This window comes from Microchirus variegatus (assembly GCF_963457635.1).
Source record: "Microchirus variegatus genome assembly, chromosome: 9".
Lineage (NCBI taxonomy): Eukaryota > Metazoa > Chordata > Actinopteri > Pleuronectiformes > Soleidae > Microchirus > Microchirus variegatus.
The window spans coordinates 5,943,833-5,968,215 of NC_139810.1; the positions used below are offsets into that span (position 1 = coordinate 5,943,833).

A 24,383-nucleotide genomic window follows, 5' to 3' on the forward strand; every position below is an offset into this window, starting at 1 on the left:
TGATTCGTAAGAAGAACTGTGTCTGCCGTGCTGCTGTGAACTGACACACAGAGAACTGGTGAACTGTGGCTGTGGACGTGAATCTCGCGAACGAACTGACACACAGAGAACTGGTGAACTGTGGCTGTGGACGCGAATCTCGCGAACGAACTGACACACAGAGAACTGGTGAACTGTGGCTGTGGACGTGAATCTCGCGAACGAACTGACACACAGAGAACTGGTGAACTGTGGCTGAGGACGTGAATCTCGTCCGCGCTATCACTCACTCACTGACCCGCGGCGCGAACGTACTGCACTCAGGGAGGATGTGAGTCACGTAGCAGGGCACTGGGCTCCTGCTTAGCACTGAACGATTCGGTGAACGAATCTTTTGAACAAATCATTTTAATGAACTGATTCAAGTGATTCAGTACACTCAAATGAACTGCCGATCCCATCACTAGTCTGCAGTGGAGATGTGTTCAAATAGAGACTCAACTCATTCATGAACACACACAAGCCGTGTGTGGGGGCAGCAATGGGGATAGCAATGCCTTTCTCAGGGGCACCTTCCAGCCGTTCGCTTGTCCAGGATTGAACCAGCAACTTTTCTCTTGATCATGTGCTGCTCTAAAACATGCGTAGAAGCAGATGGTTTTAATCATTCATGTAGAGCTGAAATATAGAGCTAAAATAATCGTGAGTTGCAGCTTTACTAGATCGGAATCCACCCCAGATGGGACTTGAACCCCCAACCCCCTGGCTCAGGAGGCCTATGCTCTTTCTCATACACTTTGTCCGTGGATATTTTACACATGTAAAGCATTTACAGCGGGTTTTTATCGCCTCGTCGTCTAAAGGCCACATTATACTTCTCCGACTGCGTATGCGTTATGCGTCTGCGTCACCACGGAGACGCCTCGAGCATTTATACTTCTGCGTCGTGGTGACGGACACTCGCTGCAATTTCCCGCCCGATCAGTAGGGGTCGCTGCGCAAGGTTGTTGTGCTTCTGGCTACAGTGAACAATGGCGTCCGAGAAAGAAAGAGAGAGAAAGACTGTTGTTGTTGAAAAAGTGGCCGTTTCTCACTTTTCTGTGTCACGGAACGCAGTTTTAAGATAATTTGAGGCGAGAAATTGGCCATTTAGAGTCTAAACATGTGCTGTGTGTGTTAAGATATGACGTATTTATAGTTCGGCAGCGGCGTTATCGGCGGAGATCAGCTCCGCCTCTGTCAGGACGCCCGGAGCGCACTGAGAGCCGGCACAGAGCAGCTTAGCTCGGCCTGTCCTGAGGACCAATCGCAGCTCTTGCCGTCTCCGTAGTCCCTTGACGGAGTGACGGACACTTAAAAAATATTCCGTGCACCCGGAGACGACGCAGAGGCTCTTCGACAGGTTCTGCGTCGACGCAGAGGACTCTGCGTAGCTACGCAGAGCACTTTACGCAGGAGTATAAATTGGGCTTAACCCTAACCCTGAGTGGACGCACTTTTCTAACTCAACGTTAGCTTGTGCCTCCATGCGTCCATCTTCTACCGCGTTATCCTCCACATCCCCGCTGACACTAAGAGACAAAGAAATCATCCGCTCACACCTACGGTCATTTTAGAGCGTCCAATTTGTCCTAATCTCCAAATCTGCATGGTTTTGGACAGTGGGCGGAAACTGGAGAAAGGCTGGTTTACGTAGATTTCAAGTGTATGAAAAATAAGCCACAGACAGTGGGACACATATGTAAGTGTTTGTGTTTGTGCGTGAACATAGTGTAACACCGCCGGGTAAAAAAAAAGTGTGACATCTCATTTCCGTCTTTGTCAGAAAATGTGGAAAGTGACGCCCGTGCACCGCTCGGCTCTCACGCGTGTCGCATATATCACCTTTAATATGAGACGCGTCGTCGTGTTCACGATCGACTGAGAGCAACCTGACATTTTCTTCTTCTTCTTCTTCTCGTGAACACCCACAGTCATGTGGAGATAAAGTGACTGATCTATGAGTCACGAGGACACACACACACACACACACACATACACACACACACACACACACCCCACATCCAGTCTCAGGGTTAAGGAATGCTTTAATGCGACGTCGTGAGCTCACACTTCACAGGCTCTGACTTTGTCAGCGTCCCACGAGAAATCATCTCTGCTTCGGTGGAGGAGCTCCACAGAAACGTGCGCGTATCCCAACGTCCATGTGATGACTGGTGCTCTCCTTGTACATACACAAACACACACACACACACACACACACACACACACACCCCCCACACACACACACACCAGCTGATCCCCGGCTCCTTCAGGCTCCGTCACATGACAGCGCTGACTGATACACACATAGAGAAGGCTCTTTGTGAGAGCACACACACACACACACACACACACACACACACACACACACACACACACACACACACACACACACACACACACACACACACACACACACACACACACACACACACACACACACACACACACACACACACACACACACACACCATCCCTCTCTTCTTTAAGGAACTTGGACTGACTCAAAACTGCTCCTGGAGGATGTCAATGTCAACAATGGTGGAACAACAGTGATCCCGAGTGGTGAATGTGAGTATTACATCAGCTGCTGTATACACACATACACACACACACACACACACACACACACACACACACACACACACACACACACACACACACACACACACACACACACACAGACAACACACATTCTTGTATTTGCTGCATACTGAGGACCGGGTAAAACTGCTGACAAAGTGAGGACCAGCATTTCCACTTTATAAATCAACACAATTACAAATATCTACTTCATGAATGACATCTATAAAGAACTACTCGGTGCAGTACCAATAATATGTCTGCAGGTGGAGCCCCAGAGCAAAAAGTGTGTGAAACACCAGGGCTGGAAAACGGGTTTTTGTACCATATTGAGGACCTCTGTTAAAAAGTATAGCTTATTTACAACCTAAGTAAGTGATTTCAACAAAAGCAAAGTGAGGACCGGCCAAAATGTCCTCACTTCGTATAAATGACCTCACTTTGTTGGTTAAAAACCCACACTGGTCCTCAGTGTTCCACAAGTACAAGAACACAGACACACAGACACACACACCTGCAGAGTAATGGAGCAGGGCTGATGCTGTATGACCCATATTTCCCTTACATGAGGACATAAGACTGGCACCAACAAAGGCTCCTCTGTCGCTTCAGTGATGTCATCGACGATCATCGTTACCGTGCCGACCTCTGACCTCTGGCTTTCATTAATATAACCCAGCAGGGCAGTAATGCAGCAGGTTTTAAAGTATGACTATGTAAGTGTTGCTGAACTCGCTGCTGTCATGATGAAAGCAGAAGTCTATTTTTTCTTTTTCTTCAACCCTTTTTCGTCAAATTTTGGACAACATTTATTTTTTTGGACTTTTCTGTCAAATTTGGACGTCAAAATTGGACACCGAACATGTCGCAGACTACGCATTTTGCGTTGCTCGAAATCCGCAACGGTTTGTCCTATGGGGAAAAAAAAACGGTTTCTGGAAGCCAATATGGAGTTATTACGGTAATTTCACTTGTGCGCTGTTGCAAGAATCAGTGAATCAGCGTCTTTTAAACATGTTTTATACTGTTTAAATGTCGAATTTATAGTGCTGGGCACGCTAACTGACATCATGTTTACGTGCCCCGGCACTGGAGTCCAGGCACCGTTTACCAGTTAGCTCCATTAGCTAGCAGGTAGCACGCGCCTACAGTCGAACTGGAGCGGTCTGTTTATTAAACAACACATAACGCTACAAATAACCAGCGTACCTGTGTTACTGCGTATGTGTGCCTTTAAAGTTTAGCGTTACTTTAGAGACTCATTTTAACAATCGGGAGTCACGTAAACATGACGTCACACGCGTCTTTTTCCCGGTCAGTCGTCATGGAAACAGCGTCAACGTTAACGCGTGCCCAGCCCTCATACTATATTACGGTAATGTCACTCACGCAAAGTGTTTTTTTCCCCCAATAAACGTGTTTCTGGAAGTTATTCTGGAAAAAAGGGCAAAAACACTTACTCATAGGACATTTTCTGGTCCTTTTATGGTTAAAATAAGCCGAAAAAAAGAGAGCGATTCAGGTGTTAAAGGGTGAAGTTACCTCAGTTCAGCGCTAATTTTCTGTGAGCGACTTCACCTCCATGTTGTCTCCTCATTCAATTCAATTCAGTTCAGAGCTCACTGACGCGTTGACCTGAATCAGGTGAGTGTTTGAGCACGGAAACATCTAAAACATGGCAGGGCAGTGGCTCCCCAGGATCAGGAGTGAGGAAACCCTGTTAAAGAGAGAAGAGAAACCCAACAATTCACACAATGAGCAAAGCACTAGAGACCACATTCAAAGATGTGCGGCCATCTGCCTAGACCGGTTGCGGTGAAAGGAAAAATGGGGGGACAGAGGAGAGAAGATACATTTGTGTTAAGTTTATACTGAACCAGGTGTTTATAGCACTATAATGTCATTTATAACAACGTTCTACACAGTGTTTTTCCACACAAACAGTGAACAGACATCGTAAAAAAATATTGTGTGCGACTGAATGAATGTGAAACAAATTAAGAGTAAACGTGTGTTTAATATTTACATGAGAAGAAGTCATCTTAGAATCCTTTACCGGGGGCTGCTCCAGTTTTCCGACTTTCTGTCGGTTCCAGTTGAAACTTCCGACAAGGAACTTGGAAAGTCCGACTTCCGACCGAGGTCCAGGTGCAGAGTGCTAATCCAGTGCTAATGCTGCTAATAATACCACTTTTATACAACTTAAACGTTAACTCACGTCACATACAAATGATCACAGATGATGTTAATAATGCAAACGGTGTGATTACAGTACATTTGAATAACCTTAGCTTAGCTCTGTTGCCCAACATGAACCCTATGCTTTGCAGCGATGTGTTCCTTGAATAAATATAATTTACCTTGACCGTGACCGTGACCTTGATAATTACAAAGGAGACATTTTAAGTAACTTCTTAAGTAAGTTTAAGTAAGTCTCTGCAGGTTTCAACAAGTCAAATTTAAGACTTTTTAAGACTTTTTTAAAAACCACAATGAATACAATTTAAGACCCATTTCAAATCCATATTGGCAAAAAAGTACAAAAGACATTAAGGAAAATTGGAGCCGCAAAATCATTGAACTAGCAATTCAGCTTAGCTGTGGGCTTTCATTAAGTTTTCTCCACTGCTATGCTAAGCTGTAACACACCACGGCACGCGCACAGCACACTAGCTAGTGGTGCTCGATAAATTCTCACCGGGCAGCACAGGTGGCCTACTTTAGTTCCGTGCTAGCGCATCCTCAGAAATAGAAACATTTCAAAGTGAGACTGAAGTTTATGCATGTTTTAAATAAAAGTAACATTAATAGATTTTTAAGACCTTTCAAAATTGTATTTAAGACCTTTTATGAGACTTTAGGAGACTTTAAGACATTTTTAAGGCCTTAAATTCAAATGATTGGATTTAAGACTTTTTAAAACCCCACAGATACCCTGTTGTAGGAAGAAAAAAACCCAGAAAAAATCGTAATCCTCATATCCTGACTGCGTTTCTTCTGCATTTGGAATCACTGCAGTATTAATTAAGCGCGAGCCGAGACAGGAAGTGCCGGGTGCACTAAAGGTCAGCAGAAACTGTGCGTAGGCGTATCTGCAGAAATGTGGAGAGAGAAGAGGAGGAGGAAGAGGAAGAGGAGGAACTTGAGACTGAGGCTGAGAATGGAGAGAGAGGTATAAGCGATAGAGCAGAGAAAAGTCAAGGGGAGAAAGAGAAGCGAAGGAAGAGGAGGAGGAGAAGGAGGTTGGTGGTTGAAGTGTTTTTGTGCATTGTGTGAAATGTGATCGTGTCCTGGAGCTGCCAGGACACGAGCTGCTGCTCCCCCCCCCCGCCCGACAGCTGGGAACTTCCCCTCCTGCCTCCTTTGCTTCCAGCTGGCAACACTCTGAGGAGACCACTCACTCCCCTGGATTAACCCCTTCACCACAACGGTGAAGCTATAAATAACCACACTAAAAAAAATAACACTAAAAAAATAAATAATATAATATATATATATATATATATACATATATATATATATTAAAATAAATAATGATAATTTATTTAAAAATTAAATAAATATATATATATATAATAAAAATAAATAATGATAATTTATTAAAAAAATGTATATATATATATAACAATAATAAATAAAATAATGACATTAAAAAAAAAATTATAATTAAAAATATAAAATATATATATATAAATAATAAATAATTTAAAAAATATATATAATAATAATAATAAAAAAAGAAAAATAATAAAAAAGACAAATATAAAAATAATAACAAAAAAATAACATTAAATAAGAATAAAAAATATATAAAAATATATAAATAACAAATAAATAAATACATCCATAAATAAATAATAATATAAAAATAACCACACTAAAAATAATAATACAAAATAAAAAAATAACAACACTGAAAGGCCTTTAAACTTAATTCATTTTTATTGATTTTTTTTTTTTCTTTAGCCAGTATGACTACCTTTACACAGAGATACCTCCTCCCAACTGGAAAACAAACAAACACACTCTCGTAGGATGAATTCAGCAGTAATACATCAGCCTCACCGTATTTTTCCTTATGTTTTTTTCCTCAGTTTTACTTTTTCTTAATAAGAATAATAATAAGAATAATAATGACACCCTGACAAATGTTTGACATGTTTGTTTTTCACTCCTGTGTAAAGGTCCCATGACTGGGAAACATGCATATGACATTTAGCTGTAATCAATATGCACATTATTGATAAGAATACAGTACTGCATGACAATTCAAATAAATACCAACGTACAGGTGAAACCGTTATTTCATTATAAAGATATCAAACGCTCCGCATGGATCAATACTGAAAACACAATATGACAATATCAAGTTTGCACAGCTAAATTCTTTTTAATATGACGCCGCTAACGCTTCCAGCAAACAGAAAACTTTCTCTTCTTCTTCTTCTTTTAAAATGTAAAACTGTATCGGAATTGCACTTATTTCTCTTTTTTTTTTTAGCTTCTCGTCCGCATTGGTAACTTTTTAACGCCTCAACAAACAAGCATTGGCTGTCATGGCACTATTCAAGCTTGTTGATGCCTGTTTTTTTTTCTTGTTTTCTGTTTCCTGAAAACATATAATGCTCAAAGATGATGTAAAAAAAAAATTCAACAATAATAATAATAATAATAATCTTTTTAAAAAAACAAAAAAGGAAAAAGATAAAATGCGCTCTCTGCACATTTCATTTTTTTCCAACAATACTATTGATATCACATTACCTTCACCAAACAAAGCTAGAGATACGTAGATGCTTCCAATGGTACACGGATCCACCCCGACGCACGATAGATGCTTGGAGCATTTTTGTTCAACAACAGGAGGCCAAAGGGATTTCATTTGGTTCCCAAAAAAAACATTTTTAACAACCCCTGAATTTATTGAGTGGATCACTGACCCGCGGAATTCAACACAATTTCACTTTTCCTCGAGCTAATTTCAAAACTATCATCTCGCTCGTGCAGATTTTTGCACTTTTATTGCTGCTCACAGTCATTTTTGAACCCCCCCACTCCCGAGGTCCTCGCCGATAATAAAAAAAACACAAAACCCTAGTCTAAGATTCTCCCTCGAAACAATGAAAGGCACTACTGGTCAGAAACGACGAAGTTTGAAAAAAACCAAAAAAAACCAAACCAAACACAAAACCCGCCCGAAATCGCGCCTTTCTCTTTAGTTTAGTGACGGCTTGTCTTCTTTCCAGAGTCTCCATTCTGTTTCCGACCGAAAACGGTTGCACCAAGATTTGGCACGATAAACGAAGAGAGAATGAAACAATTCCAATTTGGAATTTAATCTTTGCACTTGCGGAGAATTCTGGAGGTCAGTGATCCCCGTATCAGTGGAACGCCCTCGGTAAGAAGCGAGGAAAAGCAACACATGGTCGTTTTTCCCCAAAAAACGCAACTTACCCCCTTTTTTTATTTCAGGGCGTCGTCAAGTTTTGTTGTGTTTATTTCGAACTATTCCTAGGAATAATAAATACATGAAAAAACCCCAGAATTTGATCACCCTGGATTTTTTTTTTAGCGTGTGTGTGTACAACATGGCAGTCAAACAAACATAAAAACAATGTAACATAATGACAATTTCATGGATTAAAATCTCCGGGATGAAGCTTTTAAGTAGTAGCTCTGTGGTTTGTGAAGCCCTTTACTGGAGTAAAATAGTCGGATTATTCGATAGGACGTGTAATAATCCTTTTTTTCCATAATCTATACTGAATTACTCACAAACCATAGCACTACCACGCTTTCCTAGAGGTTAATAATAGCCTGTTATAATCCTATATAACCAAAGTGCACAGATTAGGTAAATAATAAACTAAAACAACAATAAAACAATACATGAAAAAAAAAAAAAAAAAAGGTTGTGATTTACATTGAGAGAAAAATAAACCCCGCCCCCGTCTCCTTTTGGCGTCTCATTGGAGGGTTTGATTATAGCCAATCACAGCCTGTGGTCAACTCAGTGAACTTGTGAGATCGTGGCTTCCAGTAGCAGCAGCACGCAAAAGTGTAGTCAAATATCTAAATTAGCGTATTAACGTCAAATGAAGCTAAGGGTTAGCTAACCCTAACCCAAAACCGAGCTAATTTGACTTTTGAAAATAATCTCGCTCTAAGTCTAAATAGTGTTTTTCGGCGAAACTCAATCAGCAGTTACGTTGGACACCACACTAGGACTGTCACTTTTTACCCCCCAAAAATCAACTTTGAATGACCGAGAAGTCAGGGCTGTGCTCACAGCACCCTCTGGTGGACAATGGTGAATTGCATTTTTAAGGTTCAAAAAGTGACAGACACGGCTGCGATGAGTCAAAGCGGCAGAAGTCGTCGGTGTTGTTTCATGAAGCCAAGAGCCTCACAAGTCACCAGGAGCTTTTCATTCATTCATTCATTCATTCATTCATTCATATAAAGAACAGAAGTGAAGCCACGCCCACGTCAACAAAGATGGAGACGGGGGGTCTCTCTGTCTGACCACATGCACAAGTTAATACCAAAAATAATAAAGTTATGAGCTTGTTGACATGCAGGCCTAACAAGAAATGTGTCACAAAAAACTTCAAAAAGGTGAAGTGGGCGGAGCCTGCAAGCAAGAGGTAGGAAGGAGGAGCCTTTTAGAGTGGCGAGCTGGTGCGACACCAGAGTAAAAATGTGACATTTTCTGATTTCAAAACGACAACAAAGAGGGGGGGACGACGGAGTCGGGGGCTTTTATTTTTTTGTCCGGGAGTTTCTCACTTCCTGTGTGAGTCACATCTCGAGTAGACATCTGGATTTCCGTCTACCGTTTGACCTCTTATCTCGATTTTTTTGTGATTTCTCAGACGCTGGTTTTCCCCATTTCCTCTCCCCCCCCCCCCAACCTCTTCTCTGTCAGCGCAAAAACTGATAGAAAACAGAATATATATATATATATGTATGTGTGTATATCGCACTTGTAAGAGTGATTGACCTCTCGGGAGGCTGCAGCTGTATGCTCACTCAAGCAGGGTTGACTGACCCCCTGACGACGTTTGGGATTGGGATTAAATGAGAGAGAGGACGGAATACTGTCACAGAATCCTGCAGGTTTCGATCCTGGATTAAGAATATAGAGTTTAATATATAGCTTAGTAAAGGTAGAAAAAAACAACCCCTAATTTGACAAATCTTGCAGGATTCACTCGTCGTTGTCGTCGTCGTTGTCGTCAACCCTGCTTTTAGCATCGTAAAGCTAATGTGTCTATGATCCACAGATTTAAACACCAGAGCCCCACATTTTTTTTTTGCGTAATAATGCTAGCTAGCGAAAATCGGGTTAAAGCTATCGTGGATGCAAAGAACAGTACATTTGCTTTGTCCTTGGAAAAACAAGAAAAAAATAAGAGAAATGAGCGACCCTCCATTTTGCAAAGGTAAGAAACAGAGCATGTGCACAATGAGGGTCTTCACTTCACACACACACAGAGGCAAATATGCGAGGACGTTTCGTTACCTGACATTTTTCCTCTTTCTATTTAAAGGGTGAGTGATGGCGGCGGCGATGCTGGGGGAACAAGCTCCTCAAACAAGAGAGAGGAGGTCGTCATGGCGACAGAGCGATTAGAGATGCGAGGAGAGAGGGTTTTAGGAGATGGTTAGCATTAGCGTTAGCTCGAAGTTGAGACGCGAGGACAGGGCTTTACATCAACGACGGGAAAAAATACATCAAGTGTTTGTGTCGACAGGCACTTTGGCCATGCCAGATTTTATCCAGATGTTGGTGCCTTATTGATTTGTGCTCATTTTCTTTTATTTAAAAAAACCTCTTTGTTAATTAAAACTATATTGTATCTCTGTTCACAGTAATTCATATTATGATATCCATTTTTTTAACTGAAGTCAGAACCTGAGGCACCTGTGCTGAAGTGCACTTAATTTGGGTATGAGGACGATTCGTCAAACTCTCTCGCTCTTTTACGATATGGCTCTGACAGAACCCGTTTGCAACGTCGCGGGTCACTTTGCGGACTCGATTGCCCTGCTGTATTCTCGCCAGACACCAGAGTCACTTCTTACTTAATGTAGAGCCCTGTAGCACACGAGTTTGTCTTGCACCGCACACCTGACAACGACAGAAAAACAGCTCCAAAAAAACAAAATAACAGCTTGCTGTCGCGCTTTTGTTTTTTTTAGCTGCAAAGCCATGCGATTCTAAACAACCCTACTGTATCGGCGCGCGCTACCATCATCACAGCTTTAAAAAATAGTGCTGGGTCTACGCTACGGTCTACGACGACTGACGTCATGTTTTACGCGACTCCCGATTGTTAAAATGAGTCTCTGAAGTAACGCTAAACTTTAAAAACAGATTGCACACATACGCAGTACGCTGGTTAATTGTAGCGCTGCTATCTGTTTATTATTTCGTTCAATAAACAGACCGCTCCAGCTTGACTGTAGGTGCGCTAACGGCACTAAAGGCGCTAACGCAGCTAAAGGTGCTAACGCGGCTAAAGGAGCTAACGCGGCTAAAGGAGATAACGCGGCTAAAGGAGATAACGCAGCTAACGCAGTTATCGCAGCTAAAGGAGCTAACGCAGCAAACGGAGCTAACTGGTAAACGTTACCTGGACTCCGGTCCCGTGTCACGTAAACATTAATGCCGTAAACCGACCCAGCACTACTTTAAAATGATCCTAAAATAAAACACCTGTGGTCACATGGTGCTCCTTTTTTATCTGCCCAATAAAAACCCACCAATGAGGTTTTGAATTTCTGTGTAGAATCAGACTTTGCTCCCCTGGCAAGACAGCAAAAGGGAGTTTGCATATTTTTTCTTGTATAATTTCCTTTTGTTTTCGTCTTTGTAAACATTTCAGAGTGACCTGATTGTAGACAGTGTGCGACTGGACACCGCTCAGTCCTGGGGGGACCAGGACCTAGAGAGGCGTGTTTGTTTCTTTTTTAAGTTTCAAAGGAGCACCAATGCCATATAATAGTCGAACTGAAAGAGCAAAGGACGCCGTATGCTCTGCATCATATCGACATCCAGGACACGCAGGCATAGAAGCCGTCACTCGTTACATCATACGTACGGCGCCGTGACAGCGGAAAGAATAGACACACATCATCATAATATCCACAAAAACCTTCCCGCCCCCTAATACAACGGGGAGGGCCTCATAATCCACATCATGCCGTGTATACATGTCTACTACAGTCCAGACGTCTAGAGCTCGCTGTACACACATCTGCATTCCCCTAAGCGTCGACAGGAGCACACACACACACACACGAGCAGCCGTCCCTAGAGGAGCGCAGGCCTGGTCAGGGAGCGAAGCGAGTGAGCGAGTGGGGCTCATTAACACTAAGGCAGGGAGGGGGGTTTGGCTCCCTCCCCTCTGTACACAGCAGTCCCGTTGCATCGCAGACACCTCAGTCGCAGTAGATCTTGTACTTTTCGCTGCAAAACACAACGGGGCCTCCCAGAATGCCGTTGGGCACGGCGTTGTTGAGCTCCGGGCGGCCGAGGCCAGAGCAGGTGAGACTCTGACTTACGTTGTTGGAGGCGACGTTGACGACGCTACTGCTGCCGCCGCTGCTAATGCTGCTGCTGCCCGCCGCCTTGCTGCGGGCCTTGGAGCGCGTGCCGGTGCCGCCGCGGCGGGTCTGCTCGTGGTCGAACTCCAGGTCCTCGAGGCGCTGCGTCAGCGCCAGCTTCTGCTGGATGGCCATGCGCAGCAGCGAGTTGAGGGTCTTCTTCTCGTCCTCGGCGGCGGCGAGCTGCCTCTGCATCTCGTCCAGCTGGGTCACGTACTCGTCACAGCTGCGGGAGACACAGAGAGGGGGAAGACGGAGAGTCAGAAATGTATTTGACTCATAAATAAACAATAATCAGTAATTTACCATCTACTGCTTTATCTTCCACAGGAGGGTCTGGTTCGTCCTGGACAATTCGTAAGTCCATCGCATGGACACATTAAGAGACAAATAACCATTCACTCTCACACCTACGGTCGATTTAGAGTGTCCATTTTACCTAATCCCCATATTGCATGTTTTTGGACTGTGGGAGGAAACTGGGAACTCAGAGAAAACCCACCTGTACACAGGTGCTAACCACTACACCAACCGTGCTGCCTCTAATAATATCAAATAAAACATTATATAAGAAAGTTTTAGTTCAGAGGACATAAATAGCAGCAAAATTTGATTTCATGTGAGCCGGTCCGATAAAATAATAGCATAATAGCCTATAAACAACAAGAACTCGTAACAACGACATTTCCTGAGAAAAATAAGTGCAATATCTGGAATATTGTGCTTCATTTACCATTCACACACGTAAAATATAGAGGATTTTTTTTCATTTTTCATTCACCTATTATTATTGCTTATATATTTAAAGGTGCATTATGTAATAAATCTAAAGCAACTGGCCATAAAATCCTCCTAATATGTCACAGAGACTCAGGAATAATGTTCATATAACAAACTTAACTCGCCAACAACAACAGTGCAGCCAAAATATTTGCATTAAAAAAAATATTTTGCAGACTGCAAATCATGTTTATGTTTTGAAATCATGTTTTGGCATGTGGCGCCACCTACCGCCATCTACCAATCATTGCAGTCAGTAGAGTCTCAGCTGCCGAGGAACCGTGGGTTGCCAGTTACGTCAGAAAACGAAACCTAAAAGACCTCTGTATTTTGAATTTGAATGTAGTAACCGTTTTTGGCCACATTCTTACAAATGGCACCTTTAAGAATTAAATAATTTTGACCGATTTGACCCATTTTGATCCTAATCCTATACTAAATTTCTTTTTAGGCTCTATGGAAAAAGACGAGCAGCAATGGAAAGACAGGCACTCTTCCACCATGACCTTTCTCCCGGTACCACAGTTCCCTTCCGCCACTAGATGGAGCCCCTGAGCTGCACAGTGCAGACCCTGATGAGCTGGAGAGGAGCTCCTGCACTGGTGCTGCTGTGGTTTTATCAGATGCGTCAGGAGGACACTGCACCAAACTTCACCAACTTTAATATTAATTTGAGGACTTGAGCGGAGATACAACAATAACTCTGACAGAAGCTTCAGGAATAACAACGTCCACATTCTACAACCACCAAATTTGTAATTTAAATGTCTTAAATACCGACTACATGATGAAAAACCACGCTTTAGGGGTTCACGCAGTACATTTCTGCTGTGCAGACACTGACGAGACGTCGCGGCGAAGCTTACGTCCTCCCTGAATAATACGAGGACTGTATGTGCAAGTTAAGAATAAGTAACATAAACAAAGGATGAACGCATTAACCCGAGGGTCACGCCGGGAAGATCCCTCGTGCGTCACCTGAGCAGCAGACGTACGACCAGACGAGGGAGGAAAACCAGAATTGGGGACTGAGAGAGCAGAGGAATGTGGCTCACACCTGATCTGCACGGTGAAATCAACTCCCATCACCTGCACACGTGTTAAATATCCAATATGCTACATATTAGTTGCTGCTGCACTGCGGCGCTACCACATCGTCTGCCTCTCTGCTCTTTCCTTGTATGCATGCGTGCCTCAGAATGGACAGCTATAAAAGTGGGTCACCAGGACTGGATGGTGAGGTGACGGTGAGGCATCTCCACTCTCCATCCTCCCAGTTTTCTCATTACTTTGCTCTCCCTCCTCCTACTCTCTCTTTCAGTCGAGTCCTCTCTGCAGGATCTTTATCTCTCTTCCTCTCAAGCTTTTCCCCTCTGCTGCTGCTGCATCTGTCACTTTCTCTACGCCCGTCTGGATCATCCAGACTTTTCTGTGTTGCTGACAAAGCGATATGAGTTAATGAATGACACACGGAGGGGATGGTGATGTTAGTGAGCGTATATATACATGTATGTGTGTATATATATATATATATATACACAAATATATTAAGTATATACATATACACACATATAAACGCATATATAAAGTATACACATATACATATATACACATACATACTGTATATATATATATATACATATACACATACACATACACATATGTATATATACACACATATATACACATATATATATATAAAGTATACACATATACGTATACATATATACACATATATAAAGTATATACATATATACATATACATATATACATACATATACACATATGTATATATACACACATATATACACATATATATATATATATAAAGTATACATATACATATATACACACACATATATATATAAAGTATATACATATACACATATATACATACACACATACATAAAAATATATATACACGCACATATATACATATACACACACACATATAAACGTATATGTGTATATATATATTTACATACATATACACAGACATACATATATATACACATCGTACATATACATATATATACACACATCATACGTATCTATAATCCGGATGTGTTATTCTGACTTTTAGACGTTTTTATTTAGCACTATTTCAGTTTTAAAAATGTCAGGTAAACTGTAAACAGGTGTGCTGGACCTGGTTGAAAGCCTCACCCTGCTCCTTTTTATCGCTCTGTAAAAGAAAAGTATTTACTTCACGTGGTGAAGTGAACGCCCTGACCTGCGGCGAGAGGAGAGAGAGAGTCTGAAAACAATTGTGGCCTCAGAGAAACCACAAGAATGAAGACATTTCACTTATGTCATTATGTAATTAATTAATTCTAATTCAAACGTCCTCGAGCAATAACTGTCATTTTCCCAAGGAGCACGCGAGAACTGTTGTTATTTTATCTGTATTAATTTACCATTATGTCAAAAAAATCAATTTCATTACTGACATCCTGAGATTCTTTGATCCAATAAATTGTTTCTCTATTCCTGTCTTTTCTGTCTGGAGGCACAGATGGGTTGCAGGAGAGAATTTCTCCAGCTTCTTGCTTAAGATTTGTGTAAATGTTGTTATTTTAGGTGCCTCTTGTGAGCTTTTGTGCTTTTTGTTTACTCTGTGTTTTATTTATTGTTCCGTATACGGCACTTTGGGTTCACTGTGGTTGTTTTTAAAGTGCTTTACAAATAAAGTTGGATTGGATAAAATCAAGCCCTAAGAATCAAAAACACAAGTATCTGCAGATGTTTTTATTGTGTGTGTGTGTGTGTGTGGGTGTTTGGGTGTGTGTGTGGCTGCACGTGGCTGAGAGCCATGTGACCTTTAACCCCTCTGTCAGACCACCACACAAATGTAAACCATTCCCTCCCCTCTTGTGTATGCAGCTTGATTCCCAGTGGGACACACACACCCAGACAACAGGGATCAGCGCTGGCTTCATTAAACCCAGTTTGAGACGGGGGGTGACCTGGGAATAGACAGGGAGGGGGGAGGGGGGGGGGCTAGCAGACGGTTCAGGGCACTCTTACATGGAAGGGGGGCATTTTCTCCCAGGAAAAAAACCAAAACAAAACAAAAAGTCTATTCCATGGACTGGAGGAGATACAATAGGAGCCTTTTTGGAGCTGCTTATGGGGTGTGGTGGTGTCACAATGGTGGCAGGGAGGCGTCTGCTGCGGCCTTTTGAGGAATCGCCAGTCGTCGCATACACTGATTCACAAAGAGCCACTTTATTTGACTCTTACTGTGATGACTTACTGTGGCGTTTGTGGCTGCACGAGGTTGTGCTGCAACATGTGACGGCAACTAGGGCTGCAGCTATCGAACGTTTTTGTCATCGAGTATTCGACCGATTATTTTTTGATTAATCCAGGACGCCAAACACAAAAAAATATTCGATAGCTGCAGTCCCAGTACGCTACATAAATTCAGCTAACATCAATGTATACGTTAGCACGCGCCGGCAGCGTTAGCAACTCAGATGCTGAATCATTGAGGACGTGCTGTTGTGGTTACGCCAGTTGTCGTTTGCAGTGGTTACACTGCACCTCGTTGGCTTCTCGTTTAAAGCGTGAAATGGTCCCACACTTTGGACAGTGGATGTGCGGTGTGCGTCTGCTAAAACGGTCCGTGTGGAACAATGACCCCTACGCTGAACAGGCCGCGCGAGATAGGAATTAAACGAATACAAGGAACTTTTGTCATGGAGTTATTCGAATCACTCGAGTAATCGTTGCAGCCCTGATGACGACGACGGAGTGGTTCGTGGTTCGTAATCAATACTGCTTTCAACAACACGTACGCACAACAGCAACCTCGGGGCTTGTCTGGAGCCCGATTGGTCGCGGTGGGAATGGATTATCATGGTATGGGGAAGGAGGTTAACAATAAGAGAATGAAAGGAACAATCATGGAGAGAAAACCTCACAACAGCTCACAACAGAACTCCGGGTGTATGCGTTTGAGGAGGAAACGTGACTCGGTTTGACTGTTAATGAATACAGGGGACGGCAAAGCATGTCGAGGCATGTCTCAGGAATGTTAGAGGCTGGAGCTGACTTGACACCAGAGACTGCAGCTGGAGAAACAATGGAACACTCACACTTATGTCTCACAAAATGAATCTCCTGTCGTTTTAATCTGTCCAAAAACGTCTCTTTCTTTCTTTCTTTCATTTTTCACTCCAAACACCACATGGTTGCATCTGACCGTTCCACATCTCTCAAAATCCACCATCAATGACTTTGTCCGAGTGGTGTTGTTATTGAAAATGAGGCTCCTGTAGTGGGCTTTAAACTCAAAGGCCGGCCCCTTTCCTCTCTTTCTTTCTTTTCCACATGACTGGAGAACATGGTTGTTTGGCGATGAGGAAGGACGGGGGCACAAAGGGGAGGGAGTGTGGGAAAACCTCTCCCGAGCGAGTCCCCCCCCCCCCAGCCTCTTTAAAGAGTTCACCATGTGTGTTGTTTGGGACGGAATTTACATACCAATACATGAATCCCATAAACACGCCGGGTATAATTCAAACATGGGCAGCAGAACAGAGACGGGCTGCAGAGACATCATCATCATCATCAGTGGAGGAGATGCAGGTGGTAAACAACAACAACAACTCTCATGTGTCAGTAATATCTTAAGTCTCTCTGGTAATAGAGGCTTAAAGACACAGACACTTTCAGAAAGTCTGTGTCAACAGCTCCCAGAGCTGGGCCCAATCCCATTTCTTATTTTTTTCCACTGAACAACAAGGAGTAGTAGTCATCATGTAACGCTACTGCAAAATCTGTGTTTCTGTGTGTTTTTAGCCCACAGCGATGTGCGAGTGTGAGGGGGCGTGGCTAGAGTAGAGCAGGCGAAAGCCAACGTGTGCTTATTTTACAGATATCTTTTGCATTACTTATCCAAACAACGTCAAACTTGGCAGTGCGCTTACTGGTGCCCGTAGCGAGATGCCTGTCAAGTTTGAAATCAATCGGACAATTCGGTTTCGAGAGATATGCGAATAACACGTAGACAGACGGACGATGTTTTATCGCCATCACGGACGATGGGCATAATGACGCTGTCTGGGCGTACTAGAAGATAATAGCGCACTTCATCATATGTAAAAACATATGTAAAAACAGGTTGTGATTAACCTAGCTACACGACATCCGAACAAGTTAAGTTTCTTTAGCCCACAGCGTTGTGTGAGTGAGAGGGGGCGTGGCTACAGTAGAGCAGGCGAAAGCCAACGTGTGCTTTTTTTACCGATATCTTATGCTTATCCAAACAACGTCAAACTTGGCACTGCGCTTACTCGTGCCCGTAGCGAGACGCCTGTCAAGTTTGAAATCAATCGAGAGATGGATTCACTCAATCTGGGAAATATCTCATCAAATGGGACAGAGTCTGACGATATTAGACGAGATCCAACCTTTATTCTAAAATACTCTCTCCCTCTCTCGATATCCTTCACTTGCTCTCCTATAAAGAGCTCTAGCTTTGTTGTAGGAGTCTTAAAAGCACAAGGAAAAGTACTTCTCAGTATCTCGACCATCTGGACCACAGCTGATATTTACAGGACAAGTTGACATGAAGAGGAAACTCGAGGAAAGTGAGTCTGTCACCAACTGTGGACAGACTCACCAGATTCATTTCTCCTGTTACCCACGTTCACATTCAATAATCACGCACACATAGAAATACAAAAACAAGGTAGCGGCTTATGAGCACTTTAGGGGGTGAATGTGTTAATCCAGACCGAGTTGAGGTGGGATTATGCGCAGAACACTTTGACCCGGCTTCTTTTAGGGAATCAGAACAGATTAGCGAGCATCAACACTTCATATCATCGTCAAAAACACGACTTAACTGATGCAAATGATACCCAGATTAGATCCCTTCTGTGCTCTGTAGTGAGTATCAATCAAGATTATAATCTCCTATTGACCAGCACAGTTGGGATTCATGTTTGTGGGTGTACAAAGAATACTCATTTCATTTTTCATGACCAAATCAATTCTGATATTAGTCCAATAAAATACAGTCTTTTTGCCAAAATGACACAAATTTTGTATTTTCTTCACTGATAATATGGTCATAAGACATTTATGGCAAAGGTCTCTCTTTATAATCAATGCTTCATGAAGCAATAATATGATATTTATTGGGATTGTATTAGATTTCATCTTTTTCCTTGTCCAATATCGAGTAATGTTGACCAGTACCAGACCGACAACCATACTGAATACTGTGTCGTATTAAAGAAGTGTTAAAGCTCACATAGAGTGGTCCTGTTGCACATATATGTTAGTTATGGAGGTCTACTTACATACATTGGCTTGTTTTTATGCTCAAAAACCTCCTAGTTGCTGTAAACGAGCCAATAGAAATCCTCTTTTATGACGCTGTTTCCCAGCCGCGAGATTTGAGACTCAAGTCTCTCAACCCGGAAGTGACATATTCAGCACACCCGCTCTCTGAAACGCAGCTCCCCCCTCTGGAACGGTGGATGCACTGCTACTCATTACATCAAAACATTGTTTTAACAGTGTTTAAAGTCCCTTAATGACTTTGACCCGGAGTCAGAAGACACTGTCGATCGTGAAACATCTCCACAACGGACGCTATTCTTCTTCTGCGGTTCAATGTACGCAACCAGATGTGCCCGGACTAGTGCCCGGAGCAGGAGGATCTGCTGTTCCGGAGAACCGATGTTTACGTAACCGGACCAGGTTTTTTCAGAGATCTCGCTGAGCCCGAGATTACAATAAAACACAGCGTTCTCAGCAGTGGCTGAACTGTTTGTTTCGAAACTTCAGGGCTTCATAAACAAGGTAATGACGCAGATACACACTAAAAAACTGCATTAATTGGAAGTTCCGGTCTAGGTCCGCTTTAATGATAGAGGAGACACGTTTCTTACCGTGTGGCGAACATCGCTCGGAGAGAAGAAAACGTGGCGGCGTCCTCCTTCAGGGCTTTGAGCTCGTTCCTCAGCTTCATCATGGTCTCGGTCACCATGGCCTTCTCGTTCTCGTACTTGCTCTTCAGGTTGGCCAGAGCAACTTCAGCCGTCTGTGGGGGGACGAGATGGAACGGTCAGAACGGACCGTGGATGTACTTCCTGTTGCAAGATTTCTACCTAATTCTCTATTAATATGAACCACATGAGCTATTATTTTAGGTCACGTGTCAGACGATGTGGTCTGTGTCATAGGTGTGTGGTTTATGTGGGGGTTTCATGTTTGCATGCTCTAGTGGTCACCGAGTGACCACACACATATTTAAAAGGCTACCAACGGCAACTGCATACACACACACTGTCACTGTGTGATGGTTCTTTGTGCTGCGGACGGCTGTTCGCCAAACCCTATATACAGAGAGACTCGGAGCAGCTGGCACCGTAAGACTGCAGTCTCCAGTGTTTGTCACACGTCTTGTTTGCATCACATTTGCTGCGACAGCTGAATAGAACCTGAAATAGCTCACACTTTTTGTCGTTTGTCTCTTGTCGACTGAGAAAAAACAGAAGAACTGACCTGCTTGTTGGCCTTGAGGACAGTCCTCAGCGTTGCAATCTGCTCCCTCTTGGTGCTCAGCAGGGATTTTAATTTGAGGATCTCCTCCATGCAGGCCTCCTTGTCCTTGTCCGCCACGGTGCCGAGCTCCAGAGAGGCCACCTTCTGGCGCGACAGCTCGGTGGTGCGGTCCACGGCGAGCTGAAGGTGCTTGATCTGGTCCCTGATGATGGCCACCAGGTTGTAGATGTTCATGGGCTCGCGGCGGTGGTCGGACACAGGCGAGGGCAGGGAAGGGGCCCCGTCACCGAGGTCCGTCTTCACAGGCTCAGGGAACAGGCCCTTGGTGAGCAGGATGGGAGAGCGGCGGCCGCGTCCCTCTGGGCTGCTACGTCCACCTTTGCCTTGCTTGTAGAAGTCGAGCATGACGCGGTTGGGCGTCTCGTTGTTGCACATGCAGACGTGGTTGTAGAGGGTGGCCAGTTCTTCACTGAAGGTGACGAGCTCGTCCTGAGCCACGCTCAGGCTACCTTGGGACTCGCCTGCCACGTCGCTGAGCTGAGGAAGAATCACATGTTACACTACCGTTCAAAAGTTTCAAAATTCACTTAGAAATTTCTTTATTTTCGAAGGAAAAGCACTTTTTTTCAATGAATATAACATTAAATGAATCATAAATACACTCTATACATTGTTAATGTGGTAAAAGACTATTCTAGCTACAAACGTCTGGTTTTTAATGGAATATGTACATAGGTGTACAGAGGCCCATTTCACTGTGTTCTAATAGTACATTGTGTTTGCTAATGGTGTTGGAAGGTTATTGGATGATTAGAAAACTCTTGTGCAATGATGTTAGCACAGCTGAAAACAGTTTTGCTGGTTCTTTGACGAAAGAGCAAAATGATTATTTTGAATAAAAATTAATTATTTCTCATCTCGTCAATGTCTTGACTATATTTTCTATTCATTTTGAAACTCATTTGATGAATAAAAGTGTGACTTTTAATGGAAAACCCCAAAAAATTGCAAAGGTGACCCCAAACTTTTGAACGGTAGTGTACTTTCATGAAAACATCAGTGTCTTGATTCAGCATCACGTCAGAGACAACATCTCACCTTGCGCAGCTCCTTCTCCATCTTAGTCTTCTCGTCTCTCTCTGTCAGACTCGTTTTCTCCAAAGTCGCCAGCTTCTCTCCCAGTGTCGTGACATCGATCTCCAGGCGGGTGCGCTCTTCCTCGTAGCGTGACTGACAAGCCTGATATTCTGTTTTCAGAGTCTTCAGTTCCTCCTTCAGCTCTCCTGCCTCGGACACAGCCACCTGACAAGACGACATCAATTGTGAATTGCAAAAAATAGAGTTGTCGAACGTTAACGCGTCAACGGCGTTTAACGACGTCAATGTAAACGCATGACACGTTTCCATGACGACTGACCAGAAAAAAACGAGCGTGACGTCATGTTTACGTGACTCCCGATATGTTAAAATGAGTCTCTAAAGTAACGCTAAAACTTTAAAAACAGAGGCACACATACGCAGTACACAGGTACGCTGGTTATTTGTAGCGCTGCTCTTTTCCTTTCATAAACAGACCGCTCCAGTTCCACTGTAGGTGCGCTAATCGGCGCTAAAAGGAGCTAATGCAGCTAACGGAGCTAACTAGTAAACGATGCCTGGACTCCGGTGTTGCGGCATGTAAAAATGACGTCATTCGTGTCTTTTTCCGGTCAGTTGTCATGCGTCATGCAACGTGTCATGCGTTTTTTTTTTACTTTTGCACAGCACTAGTAAAAAAAACTAGTTCTGGTCACGTTAGCTGCAGTTAACAGCGTTAACCACGTTAACGCATAATGTGTTTCCATAAAGACTGACCGGAAAAAGACGTGCGTGACGTGGCACAGTCCAGGCACCGTTTACTAGTTAGCACTGTTAGCCACGTTAGCTCCATTAGCGTCGTTAGTGCACCTACAGTGGAACTGGAGTGGTCTGTTTATTAAACGAAAAGAGCAGCGCTACAAATAACCAGCGTACCCGTGTACTGCGTATGTGTGCCTCAGATTTTAAACTTTAGCATTACTTTAGAGACCCATTTTAACAATCAGGAGTCGCGTAAACAGGACGTGACGCGCATCTTTTTCTGATCAGTTGTCATGGAAACGCATTATGTGTTAATGTGCGTTAACGTTGGCGCAGTTAACGTGCCCAAGCCCACTATTAAAAACTATTAAAAACTCAGTTCTCAACTATCAGGTGACGTTACCTTGTACTTGCACTCCAGGATCTCAGGTCCGTTGATGTCCACCTCGTAGTAGTCTCCGTCTTCGTGGCTGTCGCGTTCCTTCTCGTTGTCCAGGGCAGACTGGCGCTCCTTGCTGGCCTGGAGCTTGCGAATGGCACTGAGGTTCTCCGTGAGACGGTTGACCTTCTCCTGATGCTCCGACAGAGCGCCGTGCGCCTGCTCGAGCTGTTTCTGGGAATCCTGCAGGGTGGACAGCAGGTTGACCTTCTCTCGCTCCATCTGAAGAGGAGAGATGTGGACATGATGCTGAGGTCATGCTTCGGTTATTACACAACGGTTTCTTGGTTAACCAGATAATGGCAGGGATTCTTACGTGGAACCGAACAAATCATTTTAAATCAACGTTTAAATGTTTGTCATGCGGTGTCTCTGTTACGACTGCCAGAGTATGTGAAGTTCGCCCAGGAGCCTGGCATCAGAGTCAGGGTGACCTTGGCTGTTTGCTGGAATCAGTTCAGCTCAGCATTGGCAGACACTTGGTTTCTCATCTTACACACACATGCACACACACACATTTGTGCTGATATAAGCACGGAGCTATTTCAGAAGCTTATCTGTTAAGTCACATGAAAAATGTGTGTCCTCCTCACCCTGAATACATTTTTAGTACAACATTTAAAATGAAGATACATTTCAAAGATATCTCAAGCTTTGATATTTACATGTTTGTGTTCATGAATGTGCAAAATGGCAAAGTCTTGCATAAGGTACATATAGTAAAAAGGTTAGTTTTAAGGCTACAAAACCCGAAGGATTTATAAAGCAATTATACACTTATACAAACATACTTATGGGTACCGAGTTCTGACTTTAACTCTCAGAATTCTGGGCACCCGTAGTTCTGAGTTTAAAGTCATACTTCTGAGAATAAAGTCAGACTTCTGAGAATAAAGTCAGACTTCTGAGAATAAATTCAGAATTCTGTGTTTAAAGTCAGAATTCTGAGAATAAAGTCAGACTTCTGAGAATAAAGTCGAATTCGGAGTTTAAAGGACTTTAAACTCAGAATTCTGCGTTTTATAGTAAGAATTCTGAGTTTAAAGTCAGAATTCTGAGTATAACGTCAAAATTCTGAGTTTAAAGTCAGAATGTTGAGTTTATAGTCAGAATTTTGAGTTTAAAGTCTGAATTCTGACAATAAAGTCAGACTTCTGAGAATAAAGTCAGAACTATGAGAATAAAGTCAGACTTCTGAGAATAAAGTCAGACTTCTGAGTTTAGAGTCAGACTTCTGAGTTTAAATGACTTTAAAGTCAGAATTCTGTGTTTTATAGTATGAATTCTGAGAATAAAGTCAAAAGTATGAGAATAAAGTCGGACTTCTGAGAATAAAGTCAAAAGTATGAGAATAAAGTCAGACTTCTGAGAATAAAGTCAAAATTCTGAGAATAAAGTCAGAATTCTGAGTTTAAGGTCAGAATTCTCAGTATAATGTCAAAATTCTGAGACTAAAGTCAGAATTCTCAGAATAAAGTCAGAACTCAAATGGCGCTAATCCTCTTCCGTATATCGTTAGCCTAATAGCATAGTTGCCTAAGACAACTTTTTGGAAAACAAGAAATAACAAATTTTTTTAGCAAGCACA

General features: G+C 42.9%; 1 protein-coding gene across 1 annotated transcript in view; it reads right to left on the reverse strand.

Moving 5' to 3' along the window:
- Positions 1 to 11,968: 11,968 nt before the first annotated feature.
- Positions 11,969 to 24,383, reverse strand: part of LOC310931879 (BICD cargo adaptor 2) — a gene marked incomplete at its 5' end in the record, with an annotated part of 61,217 nt that continues 48,802 nt past the window's right edge. The window contains 5 exons of the mRNA XM_083895118.1: positions 11,969 to 12,442; positions 19,902 to 20,053; positions 20,518 to 21,054; positions 21,616 to 21,819; positions 22,760 to 23,017. Of these exons, the coding sequence (XP_083751244.1) occupies positions 12,052 to 12,442; positions 19,902 to 20,053; positions 20,518 to 21,054; positions 21,616 to 21,819; positions 22,760 to 23,017 (1,542 nt within the window). The 3' untranslated portion in view covers positions 11,969 to 12,051. The remainder of the gene's footprint in view (positions 12,443 to 19,901; positions 20,054 to 20,517; positions 21,055 to 21,615; positions 21,820 to 22,759; positions 23,018 to 24,383) is intronic.